The sequence below is a fragment of the Eubalaena glacialis genome, chromosome 14 (genome assembly GCF_028564815.1).
Source record: "Eubalaena glacialis isolate mEubGla1 chromosome 14, mEubGla1.1.hap2.+ XY, whole genome shotgun sequence".
Classification (NCBI taxonomy): Eukaryota; Metazoa; Chordata; class Mammalia; order Artiodactyla; family Balaenidae; genus Eubalaena; species Eubalaena glacialis.
The window spans coordinates 36,569,547-36,580,134 of record NC_083729.1 but is presented as its reverse complement, the minus strand read 5'-3'; the positions used below and the strand labels follow the sequence as shown (position 1 = coordinate 36,580,134).

At 42.0% G+C, this 10,588-nt stretch overlaps 1 protein-coding gene across 1 annotated transcript in view; it reads left to right on the top strand.

Moving 5' to 3' along the window:
- Window positions 1-242: 242 nt before the first annotated feature.
- The window catches only part of ABCG5 (ATP binding cassette subfamily G member 5), a 42,298-nt gene continuing 31,952 nt past the window's right edge, over window positions 243-10,588 (top strand). The window contains exons 1-2 of the mRNA XM_061211337.1: window positions 243-388; window positions 1,081-1,202. Of these exons, the coding sequence (XP_061067320.1) occupies window positions 243-388; window positions 1,081-1,202 (268 nt within the window). The remainder of the gene's footprint in view (window positions 389-1,080; window positions 1,203-10,588) is intronic.

Sequence of the window (10,588 nt, the reverse complement as noted above, 5' to 3'; positions counted from 1 at the left end):
CCGCAAACACGGGCTGTGTGCTCTGCCCGCTGCCGAGATAACACACAGACACACTCTGGCTAAAGGTACATCAGATAATGGCATCCACGGCCAAACCCCAGGCCCGCCACTGGGAAGGCCTGAGGAGGGGCTCCAGGGCCAGGTGAGGGGCAGGCGGGACTGTCTGCCTCTGGCTCCTCGGCTGAGGCCGCCCCAGGGAGGGTGAGGCGAGAAAATTCACCTGTCTCTGCTGCCCGCTGGCCATGCGTGAACTCCGCTTTTTGACCCCTGCGGGGTCCTCGGAACTCCAGGTAAACAGAAGCTCCCCGTGCTCCCTAGAGGAGGTTCCTGCAGCTGCTTCTAAGCCTCAACACAGCCTGGGCGTTCTCCACGCCTCCTACAGTGTCAGGTAAGGCCAGGGCCTCTTCCATCTGCTGGGAGCTTTGAGCTGTGGTCAGGGACAGGCATGGCCTGAGGTGGGTGGGCCTCTCTGCCCTCTGCTGGCTTTCCTCACTAATGGGGGGCATGCATGGAGGCTTGGGCTCCTTCTCTAGTGGGTGGAGGTGGAGAGACGAGAGGGGAAGGGCTGCCAGAGGGAAGTGAGGAGCCATGGTGAATGGCCCCTCCTGCTGTCCCCAGCAGGACTGGAAGCTATGACACACGACAAATGCAGCAGCTGTGCTCTGCCCCCTTCCCCTGCTTTATGCCCCTTCCCCCCGTGTCTCCCTTGTCGATGGCCTTCCCTATTTGGATGGCGAGCACTTGGGGAATGGGGGTGCTTGGAGCATGAGGTGCAATGAAACCGGGTGAAGGAACGCAGGGTCAACCGAAGGAATAAGCAAACAGTGTCCTGTTTGCCATCTGCCAGCCAGCCAAAGAGAGCTGGTATTCAGAGCAGCTGCTGGACAGGTGCTTTATAGAGATGATCTTCTGTCACTACCTGCCAGGGTCTACAGAGGAGGACACTGAGGCTAGAACACACTTAGGAACCTGTCCAGAGACAACTCGGGCTGGGCAGAGCTGGGATCGGTGCTGGGGGACAAGGGGCTGGGCCCTTCCAGAGCCCCATGCTGCCTTTCCCTCGCGGGGTTTCCTTTAAAGCCACTGTGTGGGGCCCTGGTGGGACATCGCATCTCGCCGACAGAAGTGGAGCAGGCAGATCCTCAAAGATGTCTCCTTGTACGTCGAGAGTGGGCAGATCATGTGCATCTTAGGGAGCTCAGGTAAGCTGGGGAGGGAGTTCCCTAAATTCTCCACGAGGACTCGAAAGAGGCTCTGGCTTGATTTGAACACCACATTGAGGAAACAGGTTTAAGGTGTACCAAGGAGGCCACACACAGGTCTGATATTAGAATGAAATCTGATGACATGCGTGACTGTGACTAGAACCTGGTGCTAATGTGAAATCTTTAGAAAGATAAACGAAGTCCTGCCGAACGTGTAAGTTAATTCATATTTCAGTTTGGAAAGCACCTAACACAGTGCCTGGCATATAGGGGTGCTCAGTAAACACAATTTTCCTGCCTGGAAATGGGAAAAGGAATTAAATAAGCACAAAGATGCCCATTTATTCCCCATATTCATTGGTCTTTTAAAAATTATGATGTATTTCAAACACACAGGCAAGATAGAGAGTAAATAAAGAATGTTCGTGTCTTAACCTCTGCTTTATCAAATCTTAACATTATACTGTATTTACTTCAGATCCTATTTTGTTTTTTTAAAGGAGTTAAATATCACAGATTCCACTGAGGCTATCTATGTGCCCGTTCCCCACCTCATTCTTCCCCTCCTCTTTCCCTGCATCAGCAAGTCATTGCTGGGGAGGGTGGAGCCTCCGGGGAGGCAGCCCCTTGAGGCTGGGGCAATGCCCTGTGAAGGTCACAGCTGAGGATGCACAGCTATGGGGGGATGGGTGTGTTGGCCCTGAAGAGGGCATCTGTGTGGCACATCACAGTGTCCACTACACTAGGTTATCCTGCACATTTTAAGGTTGAAAGATTCTGACAAATTGGCTTCCCAGGAGCCTCTTGATGGAGTTCTTGCTTGCAAATTGTTGACACTTCCTGCCAGTCTTCACTTGCATTGCTCCCTTTAATAGAGGTGAGCAATAGAAATCTGTGATAAAAGTTAAGCATGGTTAGCCTCTTTCGACCCGGGGAGTTAAATCCACAGCCACTCCCCTGCTGCAGTCGGGGGACAGCTGGATGGTAACAGTAGTGTTGTTAAGATGAAATGAAAAGGAATTCACTGGCGAGAATGGTTACACTTCCCTGAGATTTCCTTTTTTTTTTTTTTTTTTTTTTTTTTCCTATTTTGGCTACGCCACGCAGCTTGCGAGATCTTAGTTCCCTGACCAGGGATTGAACCTGGGCCCCTGGCAGTCCTAACCACTGGACCGCCAGGGAAGTCCCTCCTTTTATTTTCTTTTTACAATTTTTAACCATTTCTAATTGTATGCATCTACCATAACATCCAGGGTCATCCTAATTTTCCTTTTGATAATTATACTTCTTTAAAAGGAAAAGCTGAGTTATTCCTATAATAATGTGTCACTTGTTTCCTTCCTTGTGTAGGATAAAAAAGGGTGGCATGCAGCACAACAAGGAATTGAACCCACTTCTCGGAAGTGTGTCCCACAGGCCTATGTACATCTTCATGCACATCTCAGCAGAACAGTGGGTGGAGCCCCCTGTTCTAGGGGCTCATGGGCTGGTGTCTGATGATACCTTATCATGGTTTTATGACTGTCCATCCTTTTATACTGAACATGAATTCAAGGTAGACTGCAAGTTCCCTGAGGGTGGGAGCTTGGTTTTTTTTTTTTTTCCTGCTGTATCCTCAACAGTTAGGAGAGGGCTGGCCACATCGTAGGTGCTTAATAAGTATTTGCTGAATAAATGATTAAGCAAATGAATTAATTCTATGAGTTACTCTTAGTTTTTCAGAAAATAACATGATTTCATTGGTGTCTCATCTAAAGCAGTATTGTTTATCAAATCTTTACTAGTGAGGCAAAAGATGACTTAGGTGTTCAAAGTCTCACTAGAGAATGGTCTGCATAATGCAAGCCTGCCTACGGTCAACCAACACTCCAGGGGAAGGTAATTTTATTTGACTCATTATTTTTGATCATTTAGGACCTAGACTCTAGGCTGCATGCTCCCTTGCAGAAGACTATTTAGTTACAGGTGATTTCTGTCCTTTTAGAGAGGATAAACCCAAAGGTCACAGTTTTATGGCCCTGTAGGGCGTTAACCCTTTTTTTCTTTTTTTTTTTATTGTGGTAAAATATACATAATGTAAAATTTGCCATCTTAACCATTTAATTTATTTTTATTTTTTATTGAAGTATAGTTTTTTTTTGTTTTTTTTGTGTTTTTAAATTAATTAATTTATTTATTTATTTTTGGCTGTGTTGGGTCTTCGCCTCTGTGCAAGGGCTTTCCCCAGTTGTGGCGAGCGGGGGCCACTCTTCATCGCGGTGCGCGGGCCTCCCACCGTCGCGGCCTCTCCCGCTGCGGAGCACAGGCTGCAGACGCGCAGGCTCAGTAGCTGTGGCCCACAGGCCCAGTCGCTCCGCGGCACGTGGGATCCTCCCAGACCAGGGCTCGAACCCGTGTCCCCTGCATTGGCAGGCAGACCCCCAACCACTGCGCCACCAGGGAAGCCCTGAAGTATAGTTTATTTATAACGTGTTAGTTTCAAGTGTACAGCAAAGTGATTCAATTATATATATGTTCTTTTTCAGACTCTTTTTCATTATAGGTTATTATAAGATATTGAATATAGTTCCCTGTGCTATACAGTAGGTCCTTGTTGTTTATTTTATCTACTTTATTATTTTTTTCGGCCACGCCATGAGGCATGCAGGATCTTAGTTAGCCGATCAGGGTTTGACCCTGTACCCCCAGCAGTGGAAGCGCGGAGTCTTAACCACTGGACCGCCAGGGAAGTCCCCTTGTTTATTTTATATATAGTGGTGTGTATCTGTTAACCCCAAGCTCCTAATTTATCCCTACCCCCGCCCCCTTTCCCCTTTGGTAACCATAAGTTTGTTTCTATGTCTGTGAGTCTGTTTCTGTTTTGTAAATAAGTTCATTTGTGTCATCGTTTAGATTCCACATATGTGATGTCATATGATTTTTGTCTTTCTCTGTCCTACTCCACTTAGTATGATAATCTCTAGGTGTGTCCATGTTGCTGCAAATGGCATTATTTTATTCTTTTTTATGGCTGAGTAATATTCCATTATGTCGGTTTGTGTGTGTGTGTATTTTTATATTTATATATTTATATTTTATATATATATATATCACATCTTTATCCATTCATCTGTTGATGGACACTTAGGTTGTCTATTTTTAGTTTTTTAAGGAACCTCCCTACTGTTTTCCATAGTGGTTGCACCAATTTACATTCCCACCAACAGTGTCGGAGGGTTTCCTTTCTCCACACCCTCTGCAACATTTGTTATTTGTAGGCTTTTTAATGATGGCCATTCTGACTGGCGTGAGGTGATACCTCATTGTAGTTCTGATTTGCATTTCTCTAAAAATTAGCCGTGTTGAGCATCTTTTCATGTGCCTGTTGGCCATCTGTACGTCTTCTTTGGAGAAATGTCTATTTAGGTCTTCTGCCCATTTTTTGATTGTTGTTTGTTTTTTTGATATTGAGCTGTATGAGCTGTTTGTATATATTGGAAATTAAGCCCTTGTTGGTTGCATCATTTGCAAATATTCTCTCCCAGTCTGTAGGTTGTCTTTTTGTTTTGTTGATGGTTTCCTTTGCTGTGCAAAAGCTTATAAGTTTGATTAGGTTCCATTTGTTTACTTTTGCTTTTACTTCTTTTGCCTTGGGAGACTGACCTAAGAAAACATTGCTGCGATTTATGTCAGAGAACGTTTTACCTGTGTTCTCTTCTAGGAGTTTTATGGTGTCTTGTGTTGTATTTAAGGCTTTAAGCCATTTTGAGTATATTTTTGTGTACCTTCTTAACCATTTTAAAGTGTACAGTTCAGTGGTATTAAATACATTCACACAGTTGTGCAACCATCACCACCATCCATCCCCACAACCTTTCATCTTGTAAAACTAAAACTATTCTTCTTTTTTTTTTGGCTGCATTGGATCTTTGTTGCTGCATGCAGGCTTTCTCTAGTTGTGGTGAGCGGGGGCTACTCTTCATTGCGGTGTGTGGGCTTCTCATTGTGGTGGCTTCTCTTGTTGCGGAGCACAGGCTCTAGGCGCGTGGGCTTCAGTAGTTGCAGCACGCGGGCCCTAGAGTGCACGGGCTCCAGTAGTTGTGGTGTATGGGCTCAGTAGTTGTGGCTTGCAGGCTCTAGAGCACAGGGTCAGTAGTTGTGGTGCACGGGCTTAGTTGCTCTGCGGCATGTGGGATCTTCCCGGACCAGGGATCCAACCCGTGTCCCCTGCACTGGTAGGCAGATTCTTAACCACTGTGCCACCAGGGAAGTCCTGAAACTATTCTTATTAAATAATAACTCCCCTTCTGTCATTTTCTCAGCCCCTGGCAACCACCATTACACTTTGTGCTTTTATGATTTTGACTACTCAAAGTACCTAATATACATGGAATCATACAGTATTTATCTTTTTTAACTGGCTTATTTCACTTATAATGTCTTCATTGTTCACCCATGTTGCAGCATATTGCAAAATTTCCTTCATTTTTAAGGCTGAGTAATAGTCCGTTGTATGTAGAGACATAGTTTGCTTATCCATTCATCCATTAATGGCCACTTTGATTGCGTCCACATTTTAGTTATTGTGAATAATGCTGCTATGAACAAGGGTGTACAAATATCTTCAAGACCTTGTTTTCAGTTCTTTGGAGTATATATCCAGAAGTGGAATTGCTGGATCATATGGTAATTATATTTTTAATTTTTTTAGAACCTCTATACTCTTTTCCACAGTGGCTATACTATTTTATATTCCCAGCAATAGTGCACAAAGGTTCCAGTTTTTCCGCATCCTAACCAACACTTGTTATTTTCTATTTTTTTTTTATTGTAGCTGTTGGGTATGAGGTAGTATCTCATTGTAGTTTTGATTTATATTTCCCTAATGATTAGTAATGTTGAACATTTTTTCATGTGCTCATTGGCCATCTGTGTATCTTCTTTGGAGAAATGTCTATTCAAGTCCTTTACCCAATCTTGAACCGGGTTGTTTGTTTTCTGTTGTTGTTGTTGTCATTGTTGAGTTTTAGAAGTTCTCTCTATATATTCTGGATATTAATCCTTTATCAGATATAAGGTTTGCAAATATTTTCCTCTCATTCTGTGGGCTGCCTTTTTGCACTGTGGATAGTGTCTTTTGTTGAAAAACATAAGTTTAAAATTTTCATGAAGTCCAGTTTCTCTACTTATTCTTTTGTTACCCGTCCCTTTGGTGTCACATCCTAGGGCATTAACCATTTTTGCATCTAACTTTGCCACTTATTCCAATCTTCTTTTCTCCACTGCTTGTACATACTAGTTTCTCATATCCTTATTTTTTTTTTTCTGGCTGCATTGGGTCTTCGTTGCTGTGCATGGGCTTTCTCTACTTGTGGCAAGCGGGGGCTACTCTTTGCTGCGGTGAGCGGGCTACTCATTGCAGTGGCTTCTCTTGTTGTGGAGCACAGGCTGTAGGCATGCAGGCTCAGTAGTTGCGGCATGCGGGCCCTAGAGCGCGCGGGCTTCAGTAGTTGCAGTGTGTGGGCTCAGTAGTTGTGGCGCACAGGCTTAGTTGCTCCGCGGCATGTGGGATCTTCCCGGATCAGGGATTGAACCCATGGCCCCTGCATTGGCAGGTGGATTCTTAACCACTGCGCCACTAGGGAAGTCCCTTATATCCTTTTTTGAATGAGGATATGAATCCTTTTTTTTTTTTTTTTTAAACATCTTTATTGAAGTATAATTGCTTTACAATGGTGTGTTAGTTTCTGCTTTATAACAAAGTGAATCAGTTATACATATACATATGTTCCCATATCTCTTCCCTCTTGCATCTCCCTCCCTCCCACCCTCCCTATCCCACCCCTCTAGGTGGTCACAAAGCACCGAGCTGATCTCCCTGTGCTATGCGGCTGCTTCCCACTAGCTATCTATTTTACATTTGGTAGTGTATATATGTCCATGACACTCTCTCACCCTGTCACATCTCACCCCTCCCCCTCCCCATATCCTCAAGTCCATTCTCTAGTAGGTCTGTGTCTTTATTCCCGTCTTGCCACTAGGTTCTTCATGACCTTTTTTTTTTTTTTTTCCCTTAGATTCCATATATATGTGTTAGCATACTGTATTTCTTTTTCTCTTTCTGACTTACTTCACTCTGTATGACAGACTCTAACTCCATCCACCTCATTACAAACACCTCCATTTCATTTCTTTTTATGGCTGAGTAATATTCCATTGTATATATGTGCCACATCTTCTTTAGCCATTCATCTGATGATGGACACCTAGGTTGCTTCCATGTCCTGGCTATTGTAAACAGAGCTGCAATGAATATTTTGGTACATGACTCTTTCTGAATTATGGTTTTCTCAGGGTATATGCCCAGTAGTGGGATTGCTGGGTCGTATGGTAGTTCTATTTTTAGTTTTTTAAGGAACCTCCATACTGTTCTCCATAGTGGCTGTATCAATTTACATTCCCACCAACAGTGCAAGAGTGGTCCCTTTTCTCCACACCCTCTCCAGCATTTATTGTTTCTAGATTTTTTGATGATGGCCATTCTGACCGGTGTGAGATGATACCTCATTGTAGTTTTGATTTGCATTTCTCTAATGATTAATGATGTTGAGCATTCTTTCATGTGTCTGTTGGCCATCTGTATATCTTCTTTGGAGAAATGTCTATTTAGGTCTTCTGCCCATTTTTGGATTGGGTTGTTCGTTTTTTTGTTATTGAGCTGCATGAGCTGCTTGTAAATCTTGGAGATTAATCCTTTGTCAGTTGCTTCATTTGCAAATATTTTCTCCCATTCTGAGGGTTGTCTTTTGGTCTTGTTTATGGTTTCCTTTGCTGTGCAAAAGCTTTTAAGTTTCATTAGGTCCCATTTGTTTATTTGTGTTTTTATTTCCATTTCTCTAGGAGCTGGGTCAAAAAGGATCTTGCTGTGATTTATGTCATAGAGTGTTCTGCCTATGTTTTCCTCTAAGAGTTTGATAGTGTCTGGCCTTACACTTAGGTCTTTAATCCATTTTGAGTTTATTTTTGTGTATGGTGTCAGGGAGTGTTGTAATTTCATACTTTTACATGTACCTGTCCAATTTTCCCAGCACCACTTATTGAAGAGGCTGTCTTTTCTCCACTGTATATGCTTGCCTCCTTTATCAAAGATAAGGTGACCATATGTGCGTGGGCTTATCTCTGGGCTTTCTATCCTGTTCCATTGATCTATATTTCTGTTTTTGTGCCAGTACCAAACTGTCTTGATTACTGTAGCTTTGTAATATAGTCTGAAGTCAGGGAGCCTGATTCCTCCGGCTCCATTTTTCGTTCTCAAGATTGCTTTGGCTATTCGGGGTCTTTTGTGTTTCCATACAAATTGTGAAATTTTTTGTTCTAGTTCTGTGAAAAATGCCAGTGGTAGTTTGATAGGGATTGCATTGAATCTGTAGATTGCTTTGGGTAGCAGAGTCATTTTCACAATGTTGATTCTTCCAATCCAAGAACATGGTATATCTCTCCATCTATTTGTATCATCTTTAATTTCTTTCATCAGTGTCCTATAATTTTCTGCATACAGGTCTTTTGTCTCCTTAGGTAGGTTTATTCCTAGATATTTTATTCTTTTTGTTGCAATGGTAAACGGGAGTGTTTTCTTAATTTCACTTTCAGATTTTTCATCATTAGTATACAGGAATGCAAGAGATTTCTGTGCATTAATTTTGTATCCTGCTACTTTACCAAATTCATTGATTAGCTCTAGTAGTTTTCTGGTAGCATCTTTTGGATTATCTATGTATAGTATCATGTCATCTGCAAACAGTGACAGCTTTACTTCTTCTTTTCCGATTTGGATTCCTTTTATTTCTTTTTCGTCTCTGATTGCTGTGGCTAACACTTCCAAAACTATGTTGAATAATAGTGGTGAGAGTGGGCAACCTTGTCTTGTTCCTGATCTTAGTGGAAATGGTTTCAGTTTTTCACCATTGAGGACAATGTTGGCTGTGGGTTTGTCATATATGGCCTTTATTATGTTGAGGAAAGTTCCCTCTATGCCTACTTTCTGCAGGGCTTTTATCATAAATGGGTGTTGAATTTTGTCGAAAGCTTTCTCTGCATCTATTGAGATGATCATATGGTTTTTCTCCTTCAATTTGTTAATATGATGTATCACGTTGATTGATTTGCGTATATTGAAGAATCCTTGCATTCCTGGAATAAAGCCCACTTGATCATGGTGTATAATCCTTTTAATGTGCTGTTGGATTCGGTTTGCTAGTATTTTGTTGAGGATTTTTGCATCTATGTTCATCAGTGATATTGGCCTGTAGTTTTCTTTCTTTGTGACATCTTTGTCTGGTTTTGGTATCAGGGTGATGGTGGCCTCGTAGAATGAGTTGGGGAGTGTTCCTCCTTCTGCCATATTTTGGAAGAGTTTGAGAAGGATAGGTGTTAGCTCTTCTCTAAATGTTTGATAGAATTCGCCTGTGAAGCCATCTGGTCCTGGGCTTTTGTGTGTTGGAAGATTTTTAATCACAGTTTCAATTTCAGTGCTTGTGATTGGTCTGTTCATATTTTCTATTTCTTCCTGGTTCAGTCTCGGCAGGTTGTGCATTTCTAAGAATCTGTCCATTTCTTCCAGGTTGTCCATTTTATTGGCATAGAGTTGCTTGTAGTAATCTCTCATGATCGTTTGTATTTCTGCAGTGTCAGTGGTTACTTCTCCTTTTTCATTTCTAATTCTATTAATTTGAGTCTTCTCCCTTTTTCTCTTGATGTGCCTGGCTAATGGTTTATCAATTTTGTTTATCTTCTCAAAGAACCAGCTTTTAGTTTCATTGATTTTTGCTATTGTTTCCTTCATTTCTTTTTAATTTATTTCTGATCTGATCTTTATGATTTCTTTCCTTCTGCTAGCTTTGGGGTTTTTTTGTTCTTCTTTCTCTAATTGCTTTAGGTGCAAGGTTAGGTTGTTTATTTGAGATGTTTCCTGTTTCTTGATGTAGGCTTGTATTGCTATAAACTTCCCTCTTAGAACTGCTTTTGCTGCATCCCATAGGTTTTGGATCGTCGTGTCTCCATTGTCATTTGTTTCTAGGTATTTTTTGATTTCCCCTTTGATTTCTTCAGTGATCACTTCGTTATTAAGTAGTGTATTGTGTAGCCTCCATGTGTTTGTATTTTTTACAGATCTTTTCCTGTAATTGATATCTAGTCTCATAGCGTTGTGGTCGGAAAAGATACTTGATACGATTTCAATTTTTTAAAATTTACCAAGGCTTGATTTGTGACCCAAGATATGATCTATCCTGCAGAATGTTCCATGAGCACTTGAGAAAAATGTGTATTCTGTTGTTTTTGGGTGGAATGTCCTATAAATATCAATTAAGTCCATCTTGTTTAATGTATCATTTAAAGCTTGTGTT